The sequence below is a fragment of the Pseudopodoces humilis genome, chromosome 1 (genome assembly GCF_049639895.1).
Source record: "Pseudopodoces humilis isolate 2021_Gansu_Grassland_sample_001 chromosome 1, ASM4963989v1, whole genome shotgun sequence".
NCBI classification, from domain to species: Eukaryota; Metazoa; Chordata; class Aves; order Passeriformes; family Paridae; genus Pseudopodoces; species Pseudopodoces humilis.
Window position 1 is genome coordinate 90,171,031 of NC_142200.1, and position 16,909 is coordinate 90,187,939.

The 16,909-nt window shown below is 42.9% G+C and overlaps 1 protein-coding gene across 2 annotated transcripts in view; it reads right to left on the bottom strand.

Moving 5' to 3' along the window:
* Window positions 1-2,058, bottom strand: part of JARID2 (jumonji and AT-rich interaction domain containing 2) — a 209,137-nt gene extending 207,079 nt beyond the window's left edge. For both annotated transcript variants that reach the window (XM_005525263.3, XM_088058453.1), the window contains exon 1: window positions 1,447-2,058. In XM_005525263.3, the coding sequence (XP_005525320.1) occupies window positions 1,447-1,491 (45 nt within the window). In that variant the 5' untranslated portion in view covers window positions 1,492-2,058. The remainder of the gene's footprint in view (window positions 1-1,446) is intronic.
* Between the last annotated feature and the right edge of the window lie 14,851 nt (window positions 2,059-16,909).

Genomic DNA, 16,909 nt, shown 5'->3' on the forward strand with positions numbered 1-16,909 from the left:
GTTTCGCCAGACTTTCAACCCGCCGTTCCCGTTTCGATGCCATACTTTAAACTCGCCGGCCCCGGGCTCCCCTCTCCTCTGCAATGCGGATGTATTTTAATTCGGAAATTTCGGGGGGTGCGGGGGGGGGGGGGAGGTGGAAAGGAGGAAGGGGACAGCTCCGAAATAGCGCGCAGGCCCCCCCTCCGTCCCCAAAACCACACATACATCGTTCCACCACCTCCCCCGGGCAGCTTTGCAGCGGGGCGGGCAATCGATAGCGGCAGTCAGCTGGAGTCAACTGCAGTTTTTACCGATTCTATAGAATACCGAGGCAAAGTGTCCCGAAGGTCACCCTCCCTGCAAAGGGACACCCCTCCGCTGAAAGAAATCGGCGCAGACGACAAGAGGCGATATAAACTACAACTTTTAAAGCCTCGCATCAAACACGCCCAAAAGCGAGGATTTCTGTATATCTGCCCCCACACCCACCCCCCCAAATATTTTTTTTTTTAACATAGAGATAAAAATCATTATTCGCTCTACTGCATATATGGATAATCCCCTCCGCTTTTCCAAACGTAAGGAAAAACTGCCCTGTGCCAATCAAAACGTAACTGGAGCACGAACAAAAATCCAACTACCCATCCACATTTATATGTTTAAAGGATTAGACAATTACAAGGGATTGGTTAAGCGGCTGAATAAAGCGAGGCAGAAATACAGCCCAGGCTCCGCTGGATTAGCCCAAATTTTCGAGCCATCATAATGAATTATTTTTAAAACACTACCGAGCCATTTTCCTCATTATTCCAGTCAATCCCGAGGAACGCGCTGCCCGTAAGGCGATCCCCGGCTGCTCCGGTGTCTATGGCAAGGCAGAGCAGCCGAGGATCGCACACAGGAGAGGGGATGTGGTCCTGAGAGAAACCAGCTCGCCATAACCAGACACTCGGTTTCAACTTAAAGGGCTTCCAACAACCACCGCCGCCGCTTCACCAGACGGGGATAGACACACGTAGATCATTTTAAAAAAAAAAATACACAACAAAAACCAAACAACCAAAAAAAAAAAAAAAAACCAAAAAACAACAACAAACCTATTTCAGCATGCAAAAACACAGAATTAAGAAAATCGCTTGAAAATGCAGTTCCGTGACATTATCGCGGCAGCCCCCCGAGCTCCTCGCGTTTCATCTAAAACTAGATTATGATTGTGTCATTTGAGGTCAATACATTTATTCACTGGAGGAATCGCTACACAAATCTGGTTTTATAACCGAACTGGATAGCAGGCTTCCCTGTTAAAAAGGGCCTCTGAAACTCCCCCACCACACCACAGAAAAATCAAATTCAGCATCACATTTGTTCCCAAACCTTTAGAGCTGCAAGATTAGCTATAAACTTGACATTCACTGCCATTTCCTAAAACCGGGAGTCAAAACGATATATGTTATGACCACTTACGTATTTCTTTTGAATTATATTCCTCTTGGGTCTTTCTTTGCTCATTCTGGTATCCAAATTCTGATTGCAAAAGGGGACAATTGCTTCATGAATTAAAGCCGAGACAATTTAAAAAAAAAAAATTAAAAAAAATACCGAAAAAATCCAGGGGGGAGGGGGTTGTTTGTAGTGGTATCTTGTAATCCGACTTTCTTTCCTCACAATGTGATTCTCCTAGCAATAAATCCGAGAAATGGGGGACGGAAAAAAAAAAAAAAAAAAAAGACGAATGCGAAGGAAACAAAAAAAAAAAAAAAATCACTTTAGTGAAGCATTATAATGGAAAATTTCCCCCTAAACACAAAAAACGACGCCCTTGATATCCCCTTTTCTCTTTCTCAAGCCGCCTAAGCGATCTGCAGGTCCTTAGTGTCAGAGCTGTAGTTACATCTTGGAGGAGGAAAGGGGCCGGGAGGAGAAGATAAATAATCGGGACGTTGGAAGTCACGTTTGTGCCGCTGCAGCAGGGAAAGCGGCAGGGACAACTCCAGCAGCGGCGGCGGCTCCGGCGGCAGCAGCGGCGGCGGCGGCGGCGGCAGCGAGGGCTGCACGCACCGTGTGTGTCTCCGCTCCTCCAGCTCCCCCCCTAACCAATGAGAACAGCTCTCCGCCAGCAACTTTAAATGGACCTGGCTCTTTTTTTTTTTTTTTTTTTTTTTTTTTTTCCTTTTTTCCCCTCCTCTGTTGTTAATATATGTCTGCGTGCCTGTGCGCGCGCGCGCGCCTGTATATATATGTGTGTGTGTATGTATATATATATATATATATATATATATGTATGCGTGTGTGTATATATATACACACACGGCCACACGGCACACACACATACATGCATACACCGCCTAGGGCTCGCTTTTAATTCCCAACCGGGGCAGCAGCCGCAGCGCCCGGCCCCCTCGCCGCGCTCAGCGCATGCAACAGGGCCTCGCTAAACACTCCATGCGGATCGAGCATCATGCGATTCCCTCGCCCACCCCCACCCCTCTTCCCACCTCCCTTCTTTCGGCATTTAAGCGTGGCCAGCCGGCAGCCAAGGTCGCCGCGGGCCCTACGCCGAAATCCGAGCGGGGAGTTTGACGACGATCCCTCAAGAACGCAGCACGCTCTGTCGCCGTGCCCTGCCCCCCTCCCCGCCCCGCTGCAGCCTCCTCTCTCCTCCCGCCTGCCAAGGGCTGTCCTTCCGCTCCGTCCTTGCGCCCCCTGCGCCTCCCCCGGCTTCGGCACGCACGGGGGGCCCGCCGCGCTGGCAGCACCTGAAAGTCACGTTTGGCCGCACGGGGCCCAAGAATTGTCCTTGCTCGTGGGGAAAGTTGTAGTTCCCTCGCCACAAAATGGCGAACGGCGGAGAACTACACGTCCCGGCGTGCGCGGCGCGCCCGCCCGCCGATTGGCTCCTGGGCAAGGAACCCCCTTCGCCACGCTCGTCCTTCCCCAACACCACCACCACCACACCACCCCCCACCCCCGTTGGTTTCCACCTCCCGCTTGTTTCCCCCAGCTTCCCCCCCCCCCCCTCCGCGGCGCTCGGTGGTAGAGGCTGGGGGGACAGAGGGCGGAGGAGAGGTACGACAGGAGAGGGAGGAGGGCGAAGGGGAAGTTTATGGGAATCGCTGACAGGGAATGGGGAGGCAGGCAGGCGCCGCGGGAGGCTGCAGGGAGAGCGCGGGGATTAATGTGTCTGGGTTGGGCTGGGAAGTGGCGGCACGAAAACTTCGTGTCTGCGGGCTGCGCCCGCCTAGGAGACAGCGGTCTGGGTCTGCCGGACAGACAGACGGGCGGGCGGACTGACCGCCTGTCGGACAGACTGCATGCCGGGCGGGCGGTGTCAGCTCGGGACACGCTGCGGGCTGGGCTGTGCCGTGCGGGGCCCGCTCGGTGTCTCCAAGGTGTCCCGAGGCCGCGCCGGGCCTGCCCCGGGGGACCCGGGCCGGTGGCCCGGCGCGCCCGGGAATAACCTTTCTGTGCGCATGGATGTGTGCTTTTAAATCCCGCCGAGAGCCCGGCGGCTTCCCAGGAGCAGCGGCCCGTCCTCGCCCGGGTCTGGTGCCGGGGCTGGCCAGCGCCTGCTGCCCCATCCATCCCCCGTGGGCTCTGCCGCTGGACCCGCCGGTGGCTCCTGGAAAGCCGGTGTCGATGCGAAATCCCGAAGTTCCGATTCTCGATTAATTTCAAATGTATTTTTTTCTTCAATTAAAAAAAAAAAAAAAAGTAAATTATTTTGGGAAGTGGAAGGTCCGTCTTCAAAAGCCCAATAGTTCCTTAGTGGTGGATTAAGGTGTTGGAGCAAGCGGAGACGAGGGTCACAAAGTTGTTAAGGCACCTTCCCTACGAAGACAGGCTGGGAATGTTTGGGGCCGTTCTGCTTGGAAAAGAAAAAATTCTTGGAGACTCCATTCTGTTCAAAGCCAGGTTGGATAAGGCCTTTGAGCATCCTGATCTAGTGGGAGTTGTCCTCTCCCAGGAGAGCAGGGGTTGTAACTATGTGATCTTTAAGATTTCTTCCAACCCCTAACATTTTATGATTCTGTTATTACATCTCCTCTAGGGACAGGGAGGAAAGAGTGTCATTAATGATCCCTGGTGTGAGGTATTACCGTACCAAGTGTGTGTTTGTGCTTTTCTGTAGGACTCACCATGAACTATGAACTGATATATTTTTATGCTAATAACTTACACTTGGGTGATGCTTTAGGGGCTTTACAGTGTCTTCCACATGTAGTTTTTATGTTCAGTTCCCTTCTGGAGCATATAATATCTGCCCCATAGGGATAAAAAATTTAGTGCAAGACTTGAGCAGCAGTGCTCAAAGTCAGAAGAGGAGGACACAGAACTTGCCAGAACCTCATTCCCTAATACCTAGCCTTGAGTCTTCATCAGGAGACCATCTTTCCTCACTTATGTAGATAAGTGACCATTGTGATCTCCCTCGAACTTAGAAATAAAATGCAAATAGTGCTTAAGATGCTAAATGATAAAAAATTACGTAATAATTTTTTAGTCTCCCTTAACTTCTTCATGTTTATTGCTAATTATTTCAGGATTCTTTTCCTAATCTTGTTTAATAAAAAAATAGTGTACAAAGTGATCTGTGCTTGACCTCATCCAAAATCAAGCTTTTATGATAATACTAATTGTGATCAGGTTAGTCTTTTGAAGCCTTTTCTTTAGCTCTTTAATAGGAAAATATAGATTACTTCTTAAGAGTAAATCTAAAGTGAGGTTTTTGTTCCTTAAAATTGGAAATATGCACATTTGTTGTAGGACTCTTCAACTTCCTGCCCTCACTTATTTTTACTAAGGTATTTATGTAGCACAAAGGTCTAGGACATCCTTGGAAGAAAATGCTTTTTTCTTGGTTTTTCTTCTATTAGAAATGATGAGTCTGTGTTTCTCCTTGAGGCATTTTGGAAAGCTAGAAGAGACAAAGATAGCCATTCATGTATTTCTCAGTCAACAATTGAGTAAAAAGTTTTCATAGAAAACCTACCTGGCTTTTCTCAAATGACATAAGGTAGCAAACCCAACTGTTCCCCCGCCCCTTACTTTGGAGATTACTTCCTGAGTGTTTTTTAAAAGTCTCGGCGTTGCTATGTTTGCTACTGGCTTTTGTGCCATGTGTTGAACAAGAGCTTACTGTCAGTGCAAACTAATGAATTTTCTTCTCAAGGCAGGGTGGCAGAAACCTTTCCCATAGATCCATGGCTCTATTTACATTTGTGTTCTGTTACACAGAGCATTGTATTGTGCACATGCTGGGTATCATGTATCTGCCACGGGTCTTGCCTTTCAGTTCTAGCTTATGTACATTTTGGAGACTGACGTTTTAAATACTGAAGCTAGACTAGTTTGGAAAATTAATTAAATGCTGGTACAATAGCACTTAGTATCATAGGTTAACTGCTACTGTTGTCAGTGCTTGCAATTACATTTGATCACTTTTTTTTTCCTAGTTTCATTGTGACTTTCATCGTGGTCACTTCCAACTATAACTCTGCTCAAAGATGTTTGAGAAAAGACTACTGACTAATGACTACTAAATTACTACCATGATAGAGATTCCTTGTCCCTTTTTTTTCTTGTTTCCTTCTCATTTATTTCTTCATTGTAAATAATCCTTTTACAGGAATTACACACATTTGTAAAGGAGCCCCCAAACTGGATTTATGTGTTCTGCAACTAATTTTTAGTCACTGTCCAGTGTCAACCTTTCCAATAACCTTTGTGGACTGAGTATAATGCTATTGTACAAAAAACTTCAGGGCTTTTTCATTTGTTTGGGTTTGTTGGGTTTTTTTTTTTAGTTGGGAAGTGGGATTTCTTGGTTTGTGTGGTCTGTTTGGGATCAGATTTTTGAGGGAGTGAGGATATTGTGGATTATTTCTTTGCATGAGCACAACACATTTTATGCATTGTTCATTTGGACTTGTACATACTAAGTATCCTAGGTGCAATTATCTCTCAGCAAGAGGTGAAACATGGTCACTTTCTAGCATATAATATAACCTTCCAGCACACGATTCAGTGAAAAGAGAGAGGAAATTTCATTCAAGAGGAACCTTGGTGGTACCTCTCCAGCTACTTCAGTTTTCATAATATTTGCCTAGTTTGCATCTCAATGAAGATAAAATGCCTTTGAGGTTATAGAAAAAGAACATTCATCATGGCCGACTTGCCTGTGACTGCACTTCTTTTTTTTATAAATTTTAATTAGGGGCTACTGCTTTTGGCACTTTCACACTTGGAAGGCAGGTATATGTGCAGATTGGTTTGTGGTGTCCTCAGAATTCTGGGGCAAGAGTTTTAGTAAGCTAATGTGGAAGCTCTTGCTATGGATGCTCCCCAAAACAGGTCAAAACAAATAAAAAATATTACATAGCTCATAAGAAAACATATTTAATTTTTAAAGTTTTTTGGTTATTATTTCTTCTTACTGGTCGAACAGATAAAACAATAGGCAGAAGCAATACAGGGAAGGCAGAAAGAACATGGGGTGAATTCTTGAACCACAATTCACCAGTCCGCAAACAAAGGGCATGATGCCAGACAAGTTCAGCTGTAAAAGAGCCTTGTCTTGGGGGCAGGCTGTGATTGTTTGTGGACAGATGGCTGCTTACCAGTTCATAAAAATAACTTCTTGACTTCTGGATACCTTTTCTTCAACTGCCTTGTATTTACCTGAATTATGCCTCAGAAAAGACAAGTTCTCTACTGTTGAACAGGTTTTCTACAATTGAAAGTGATGCTGTTTTGAATATCGAGATGTTATGTTGTGTGTGGATAAAAGCAAAATGTTTTTTACATTGAGAAGGATGAGAGTGAGAGAGGGTGGTTAGCTTTGTGCTGCTAGATAAAGAACTTGCTTCTAGCCCTAAGAATCTGGTTGGCCATCTGCAGAGATGTGTGGAGAATTCTCGGTGTTTTTTTGACGTTTGGATAGCTTATTGGAAGCTTGGTGGAGTAGGCAGAGAGACTTTAAAAGTGGACCCCCAGGTTTGTCATTCCTACAGAGTAGCTTTTTGTGTGACAAGCAATGACAGCATTTATGTATAGCATATTTTGTTTCCTGTTTGAGAAGATGGAACTTTACCACAGGCAGACAACACTTCCTTCTAGCAACTAAGAAGGATGTGGGAACCATCAGAGAGAGGCCTCTGCCTATAGATCTCTTGCCACTGAGTTGAGTTGATGCCTAGACCCGACATTCTGGTTTCCACATTTCCTAATTGGGGTTCCCTTTCACTTTCTGTCATGCTTTACATCCTATCTGTCCTGTGTTCATATTCTGTCTTATTGTTTTGCTTTGGTCTTTAAAGCTTCATAACACATTACAGTAATATTGGAGTAGAATATTAAAAATAGCATTGCAATACTTACTTAATACCAGCTACTGCTGTGAATGAATCCCTTGAGGATGAGGGAAGTGGAACTTCCTTTTATTTGTTCCATGGGGAAATAGAGGTCCAGTTACTGGTAATCAGTTTGGCCACTTCTCTTTCTATTGTCAAATATATGTATAAATGTATGCGTTTGTTAAGTATTTACGTAAAATGCAAACATAATGACCATGCAAGACAGAAAGCTGGTGAACAAGCAAGGTGTTGCCTCTGCATCTGGGTCTAAGGGTTTCCAAACAGGCAGCTTCCAGCATGCACTGAAGCTCTACATGTGTAGTGGATTCTGCATCACATGCACAGAGGGTGGATTCATGCACGTGATTTAAAGTCCTCTGGGTAATTGAGACATGGTGCCTGGCATCTCTAGGATATTTGAAGCGGCCATACATGCACGTGCAGGCAGACACTACACAGATGGTCAGAAAGGATATTAAAGTGGCTAAGTTAAGCACTCAAAAGTTACAAAATGCCAGAATTGGGAAAATGCTTATGCAATATTAATTCCATCCATACATATATATATTGCTTTGTAATAATCTTAAAATAGATTACATACCTTTCCCTCCACCTCTATAGGATGATTGGGTTTTATTTCATGCATTAAGTGAGTCTGCTCTGGGGATGAATTAGAGTACATGCTGAAGGAGAGAGAGTGTTGTCTGTTGAACTCTTACCCTCCTGTGTTCCTGTGAGTGTAAGAAGGGAAGACATAATCTCATTGCTAAGGCAGCTGAACACTGCTTTGGAGAAGTTGATACTCTGCCAAGGAGTGTGATGCTGGGTAAGCCATTTACATCAATCTTTTAATAGTGGCCAGGTCAGCACTACTAATTTGTACATAAATAGCTACAGTTGTCAGGTAGGTGATGAGTTGTGACTTGTGACTATCATAGCTCTTTGATCCAAATCTCCTAGTGTGCAGGATATTTTGTTCTCCCACTTGAAAACGTAGAAGAAAAGATGGGGAAATAAATATGTCTGTGGTTGCTAAAATGTTCCTGTTGTAGCTCTTGCATTGTTCCTCATTTTATGGGTTCTCATAGGACTACACATGTGCATCTGCACCAAAGGCAGCTGGAAGCTGTATCCTTTGAATATAGATTATGCACTGCTTAATACTAGCAAGCCCTGGATTTCAGATATTTTTGAGATTTCGATTTTGAGACTCCTCAGATCTTAATTTCTGACTGCCTCAGTTTACAGAGTATAAAATGGAACTAATACATTCCTTTAGTGAACAGAACTGATGGAAATGTATCACTTGTGGACTGTCATGATGTTCTCAGTGCAAGCACCACAGAAAAAGCACCACAAATATCTGTTTGGCTCTTTGTCTGCCTTTTCTCTATTGAATTTAGTACTTCAGTACTTTGTCAGCTTTTCTTTTCTTTTAATTTTATTTCACTCCTTTCTACAGCTAGCAATGTAAGGTTGCTTGTCCTTGCCACATTGTTCAGCATTTACTGCAGTTTGCTCAGTTGCCCTGCATCTGTCGAGATGTAGGATTGTGGGACAATAACCTCTGAGGCACAGAAACTTAAACAAAATCCTCAGAAGTACACAAGCTTGATCAAAAATTGTCAAATTGATATGAACTTCTGATTTTGTTTCAGTGCAAGTTGCCGCATAAACTCTAATCTTGCATGAATGTTGACTGTTTTAGCTGAGTTAGTAATTTAAATTTCATTTCATTAAATTGAAGTAAGAGGCTTTTACATGGAGATAAGAGTTCTATGAGGAAGAAGGGGAACAGGGGTGTCTTAGTGAAAGGAAGAGGGAGGTGGTGGAGAGAAGCACTCCATCCTTCTTCCTTCTTTCTTCTCTGTGCTCATTTGAAAGTCTTTCTTCCTCCCTTCTCTCCCTCAGCCTAATGAAGACTACGATGCTTACTTTGAGCCTTGGGGAATATCAGACTTGTGGGACTAATAATCTCAAAGTTGTAATCAGAGGACAATTTTGATGGGCAAGGGGAGATGCTTTCTGTGGGACAAAAGACACATGGGACAGTGCTGGAGCAGGGGAGGAAAAGATGACTGCCTTGCCAGTATTCCATTGGGGAAAAGTGGCATGGGAATGGGGAAAGAATTGAGAGGAGAAAGTGGAGGGTGGGACTGGAATGAGTACAGAAGCAGCTAGGTTGTGAGAAGGGAGAAGGACTGGGGAACAGGGAGTAGATGGAAAGGGGCAAAGGCTGGTTTTGCTGTTGAAGTTGAATCTGGTGATTTTGTGGGAGGAAGGGAAGAGGCAGCACAGGTTTTAGTGCTCCAGGGTGGACCAGAGGCTCCAGGACTCCTGGTTCAGGCAGCACCATTCCATAAATCTGTTATTTGCATGTCTGCCTTGCCTGTCTGCACATCAGCTGTCTGGGCAGAGCCTGTCTTCCAGAGCTTAATTTGCAAATAGAGAGAGTACATAGGGCTCTGAGATGAGATGTTGAATTCTGAAGCCCATCTTCATAGGCAGTACTGATGCTCCTCCCAAGCACAGGACTCACTCAGATTTCCTGTTGGGAGAAACACCCAGCTCATTTGCCCAGAACTGATTCCAGCCGATGAATAGCATGGAAAACTGGTGAATCAGGCCTTGAGTTTTGTTTCAGTGCTGGCAGGGTCTGTGCTGCTGGCATCCAATTTACTAGCCAAAAATTAGCCATCATTTTGCCTTGTAACTGACAGTCAATTTCAGATGTTTGAAACATCATTTGAACTACAGCCAAGTAGAATTAATTTTGAGCATGGTAGAAGCTGTGTTTTTAATAAAAGGCCATGTTCATAACTAATCAAGTTACACACGTGTGGCTCCTACTGAAAAGGCAGAAGCAGCAAGTTGTTGTAGTCATAAGGAGAGTTATTAGACCATTCAGTGTTTAGTAACAGTATAGAAAAGTCCTGATCCTACAAAGTGCTGGGTGCTCTCAACTCCTTTTGATTTTTGACCAGTTTTTGAGGTGCCTCCACAATGCACAGAGTCAACACCATGAAAACATTAAGCAAAGGGCAGTGTAGGAAATAAAGTATGAGGAACAGCTTGCTGGTTCTTAGGAATAGCTTTTATTGTCCAAAAAACTGGGGTATATTTACTTCTTGTTTGTGATAGTTAAAGTAATAATTCCAGTGTTGGTCTCTGTTTTTATTGAATTGTGCTGCCTTTGGATGTGCAGTTTCAGTCTTCTGTTGATGAGAGATGGAATTTGTGCTCTGTTTGGTTCATGCCATATCTTCTGTCAGTTCAGTGCTTGTATAAGCAGGGTTGATGGTATGTAGTAACTTGGTGTGAGAGGCTAAGATAAAACCCCAGCTGTTTCTTAAGATATCACCTGCTGTTATCAAGAGGCTCAGGTTAGCAATTTTAAGTGTTACAAGGACCTATGTTTTTGAACTGCTTTCCTGAAGAGAAGGTAGAAATGTACATGCCTGGCTATTTTAAGAATCATTCTTTCTTGAGTGTGCTTACTTTATGAAATGTGGGCTGAGGGAATATGGGTAATAAAGCTGAATTATCATTCTTGAGTGTTTGTAGATTAAGGATATTGTGTACCAGTGAGTTGTGGTGAAAGCTGACTTAGGTTTAAAATACCAGCAACAACAACAACAATAGAGAATGGATAGCCCAACCAAGTGTCACTCATGTCACTGTAGTTCTTACGGGATTCTGGTATACTTGCCTTCTTCACTGACATGGATGCAGCACACCAGCAACCAGCCAGCTTCCACGATCCCTCCTGCTGACCAGTCTATGAAGAAACAGCTATCTGCCAAACAAGCTGTTTGTTTTATTTCGAAGCCCCAGTGGACCCAGCCCTTCCTGCCTAGCAGCTGCAGCAGGCTCCATTCCTGCTCAGTGCCTGGCCTGGGAAGAGATTGCTCATTGGCCCAGGAGAGTGGTTCTCCATAATTGGCTTGTGAGGAATGCTGTGTGAGAGGATTTGGCCTTTCTTTTAAATTGTTTGTTTTATTAAAGTTTGTTTATTGAAATGAATATCTGGTCACAATAGAAACATGTTTTTTGAAGCCTGTGTATTGCCAAGAGAGCAGGATAGAGCACTGTCAGGTTATTGCTTCCCCAGGATCAGGCAGCTCTGCAGACCCTTGTGGGCAGCATCCTGGCACATTCTTTCTTCCCTCTTCCAGCTGAACTCTGATTTATCTGCTGCAGTTATCACTCCCTGCATGTGTACAGGGGGGACAGGGATGTGGGAGTTGCTCCACCTGTGGAGTTTCTCATAAACAGAGGTTGGATCTGTATTGCGGATTGAAGGGGTACCAAAGCTGGCTTTGAACAGGCCAATCAGAGTGCCTCTGGCAGTCTAGCTGATGAAGTAGAGGGGTCTGGGTATGCTTATTTATACCACTAAAAAGCATGATTGTTTACCCTTGGAAGATAAATTAATCTGAGATGGTAAATTCATGCAGAAAGCCAAGTCTACCTCTAATACCCAAGACAGTTTAACCAGCTTTGCACCATGCATGTACCCAGTCAGTTGTGTTCATTAATTAAAAGTTTTGAAACTTTCAGTAAATTAAAAATATGTTTGTCATACTGAGTTCCTATACCATTCCCTCATCACCTGACAGGAGAATATGGCACCTGCAGCTGTCACGAAAAGTGTGGGCAACAGCCCTAGTAGCCCTTTCCAGTGAGTGTGTGTCTTACATCTGGTTACATAAGCTGTAATATGTCAGCTTGCCTATCTGGGATATGAGATGGCTCATCTTGTGAACCCAGGAAGATGAATTTTAAACCCAAGATAATCTTGTACAGAATTTATGGCTTTTGGAGCTGGAGCATTTCATTGCTATATGATTATATGTTTGTATGTTGTAGTTTCTCTGCATGGAATGTAACACAAATAATCTCAGGCTTTCTTAGCAAACTGTTCAGGATTTGCTGGATGAGGGATTGTCTGGATGAGGGAATGGCGTGGGAACACTGTTACGGGCCAGTGAGTCAAAGACTGGAATTCCCTCTATAAACTAGTAATGTGTCTGGTGAGTTAACATGCTCAGAGCTGCAGTGGTTTGGGTTTGTTGACACACTTCTCAGTGAGACTGGTGTTATTCAGTTTTCTGGCTAGGACTTACTTTGGACAGCCGAGTGAAACAAATGTTCCTAGGGAGAAGTATGAACTGAAGGCTTGAGGTTAAGGCAAAGTATCCTTTACTGGACTTGGAAGAGAATAGCAACAGTGGTGATTTTTAAATCCTGCCTGTGAGATCAGTATTAAAAACCTTGAGCAATGTGGTTAGATCTGTGTCTACAGTGTGTGTAGGTGCTGTAGTGCTCGTAGTCACAGCAGGGATTTCTGCTTGGTTTGTGACTTGGCTCAGTCTTGAAATGGACACACTCTGAACTTTATTCTGTAGCTATCTGTATTCTGCTCTTGTCAGACACCCAGACTTGGCGCCCCACTGTGATCCAGTAGCTCAGCTGGATAAACTGAAATTTTATGAGGGGAAGGTTTAGGATGGACTTCTCTACTGAGGAGAATTGATCAGTGTCCCGTTGCTCATTGTCCCGTGTGCTGTGGGTTGCTATGCTGCAAAAGCCTTCCTGCAGGGGCTCTTCCACTGGAGGTCCCCACCAGCAGCCGGGGCTTCCCAGTGCCTGGGAGTATCCTTCTCAGACATTTATGTTGCCGGTGGGAAGAGAATTTCTCACCTCCTCTGTGGCAGACCCATTTTGGAACAGTAAGGATTTGTGAGATAAACAGGATGGGTTGCTAAGGGATTCTGAGTTGGCTGATTGTCACCACACCGACTGACCCAGAATGGCCGTGGCTGAAGCCTGCTGGATGTCACCACCTGCTCTTTGCCACCCATTCTTTTCTGGCTTGCCTTCTCCTATCTTGCTTCCAGTCTACCAGCTTCAAAAGGAAAAAAAGCTAGCTGAAGAGACCTGCACTACTGGTTATTTGATGTAGATTTTGCTAAAATGGACTGACACATACATACAGTTCTGGCTGGTGGTAGCTGTGCATGAATAAACATAATTACCCGTGGCTGTGATGTGGTATCTAGCTACTGTAGATGCAAAGCATGAATTTAATAACTGTGTATGGTGAAATGGTTATAAATGCACGACTGTGCAGTGTAGACAGGGCCTGATATATCACTCATTTCTACATTTGTAATTAATTGTAGGAACAAGATTGTTCTTTGCATGTGTTCTTTCTTTGCTGCCAAGCACGACAGAGAGCTATAATGATCTTATACCTTAAGCTTGTAATAAAATATTGTTGGTTACCTAGAAAAGAAATTTCTTAATTAAGTTTGCTATACAAAATCCCATCATGCTTTTTAAGATTTTTTTTTTTTGCTACAACTCCTTAATGACTTTTACCTCTGAGTATAATCAACAACAAAATTTCTGATATTTAAGAAACATTTTCTGCATATTTTTTCCATCTGGATATAATGGAGCATAATTTAAGACTATGGGCAGAAGAGGGGGTAAATGATGCATGTAATGATTGTTTTAACATTTACAAGAAAATAATTTATTTAAATTGGATTAAGCCTTAATATTATCACACTTTTCTACCTGATTTAACATGGGGGGAGGGTGGGGGAAAGGGAAGAAAACGATTTCATGGTGAAGTGTTTTAAGTATTTAGTATTTTCTTTGCTTTTTGATCATCCAGGCATCCTGCCCCACAGCCATGTAAATTTTCTTACATACAAATGTTCATTGCCATCTTTTACATTCCTCTGCTGACAGTGAAGAGGTCGTGCTAAATCAAACTGATGGAGAAACTGGACATCATCTTTACCCTGAATGCCCAGATTAATTCTACCAGAACAGAGGTGGGATAACAGCAAAGAATAATTTGCTTTTATGTATTACTGCTTTTAAGAGCTCTGTTCATCATATTGCTAACTCTGGTATACATATTCAGAGTGAGACAAAGAAATAAGTACCTTCTTAGGCAGGACATGAGACCTTAGGAGTCTGTGGGTTTTTTATGTCCCCAGCCTAATTATTTCTGCTGAGAATGGGTCTCCAAGTCCAAACTTTATCATCTTTGTAATTCTTTTCCCCGCTCCAGGAGAGAGGATTCAAGTGGGATAAATTCTGTATCTGTATGCTACTCCAGCTTTGACTTTACTGATTGAAGTGTTTTGTTTTTAATAAATGCTGTTTTGACGAGGGAAAAAAAAAATCTACAGTCAAAAGAGCTCCATTAGTGGCAGAACTAGCAAAGCCTGGTTTTCTGTAGGTTGGTGCCTCATGGTTTCATAGTGAATTACAATTGTCTCTTTTTTCCTAGAGAGGGGTCATTTGTTAGGTCTCTCTCCCATGTGAGAGATTTAATGCTTCATAAGGTTTAAATTCATGTTACAGCTTTTTTTTTCTTCCAGCTATGATACTTTTAGAATCACTTTATTCCCCACGCTATTTATTTTTTACAAAGAATGTGGAAATTTGAGTGTTCTGTGTATCTACTGCATTTTGTTAAAATAGAAATAAAAAGCCTGGAAACTCAGTGTGTGACTTTCCAAACTTCAGTGTCATAGCAAGCCAAGCAATAATGGTAGTATCTTGCTAAGTACATTGTCCAGTTTGGGTCTCTAAGTTCATGTCTTCTGGGAGACGTAAGTTTGGCTTTCTAGTTAGTCCTGCTCATCCAGTAGAGCTGCTGTCATCAATGGAAGATGTTCTGGCTTTATGAAGCATCAAATAATTATTATGCAAATTCCTGTTAAAATGACAGATTTTCTTCCAGTCCCATTTCATTAGAATCAAATGTAAGTTCCTCATCACCTTCAAGAGGAATTAAATTTCTTTTACAACTGTAAAAAAATTCAGAGGTTGGGGCAGTTTTATTGTCAATAAAAATTATTTATTTTATTAATAGTGTACTATTAATCATTTAGATATAAACAAGAAAATATTTCTTCCCAAATCCAGTTTCAATACACAAAGCTGGGTAGTGTGCCCTGTGAAATCTCATATTTGTTTGTTCAGTTTGTATTGTGGTGGTATAATACACATGGAATTCCATTATATCTTTTTAATTTTTTTTTTCTGTGAGAGATTCACTTTTAAAAATTAAAAGTACACTTCAGATAAATGGAAGGTTAAATTCTATTGATGCACACATTCTTTGTGTGTGCATAAGCTTCTGTTTACTTGAGAAGTATAATATCAGTAGAGTACTTCGCACTTTAAAGTTTATTAATTTCTTTCTTCTCCTTTCTTTGAGGTGTCAGTACTGAGAAAGATGAATCATTTATTAGTGGGAGGCCTGACACATGATGAAATCACTATCTGACTCTTCAATGACTTCCAATGTTGTTCTGTGAACATTCAGCAAAGTGCAGATGATGTGATGTTGCAGTTCTGTGGGTAGTGTTTTCCCCTTTTTTTCGCAAATGGGTGAAATGCTTTATCATCATAGTGTGTGAGATCTTTCCCATTTGGGATGAATAGCCTTTCCTTATTGTTTAAAGTGATTAATAATCTGATGTAGGAAAAAAAAATTGAACACATCTGCAACTGGCAGAGAAGAAGAATTCTCCTCAGAATCAGTGAAAAAGCAGAACTTGATCCATGGGGTTTTTTTCGAGGGGAGGGGTGTGGGGAGGGCACAGATAACATTCTTGGCTGAGTGTTGCTACAGTTTGGAGTCCTCCTCTTAAGACAGAGCATGCAAATCTCCATTGTGTTACAAATGAACTGCACCTGAGGGACAGTTCTCTGCTGGACACGATTACCTCCGGAAAAGGGCAGTGATCTCAACCCAAATACATTTAGGGTGTAAATTGGCATCTGACAATCAAGCAGTTGGCAATAAACAAGTGGGTGTTAGACAATAAGCTGAGCAGTTTTACTTACTTAAAAAGTTTAATTCTAGTGTCTTCAGACCAGTAAATGGTTTTGCAAGCATATAGGTTAGAATTTTTGCCTTACTGAACTTACCTTCTTTCCCTTCCGTGTATGTTTTCTATTCACTTCCCTCCCCGTCCCCCACAGAGTGTAGCAGTATCCTCCGACTATTAAGATATTTTCCTGCATCATGCAATTTGAAATCTGAGCAATGTTACTCCTGCTCCTTTCCCAAGCTACATCACTCACCCATTCAGATGCCCTGCTGTAAGTAAAATGTCACAGGCTGGGAAGTTTTAGGTATAGACATGCTTCCCAGTACCAAGTGTGGCGTCTAAAAGCTGGCTTCAGTGTTTTCTTCTAATTTAACTGGTTCCTCCCTTTGTTTCCTCAGAAGCTCATGGTCTTTTCCCAGTCCATCCTCTCTCACTTCTGGAAGTTAGGGGCTTTTTCTCTCTTGATGACTTTTGTTATAAATGCAAAGGCAAATTTGGGTTAAATAAAAGAACAATTTATTATAAAACAATTTTTATAAAAAAATAAACAATGAGGAAAAACCACAATAAAACAAACAGCGCAGCGCTGGGTGGACAGGGGTCTATACCCAAAGGTATAGGTGTTCCCAAATCCACGAAGGAGGGTAGACTGTCCGGGGTTTTTATAGGGATTTTGTGTCCTGAGGCCAAATTCCAGGCAGGCACCAT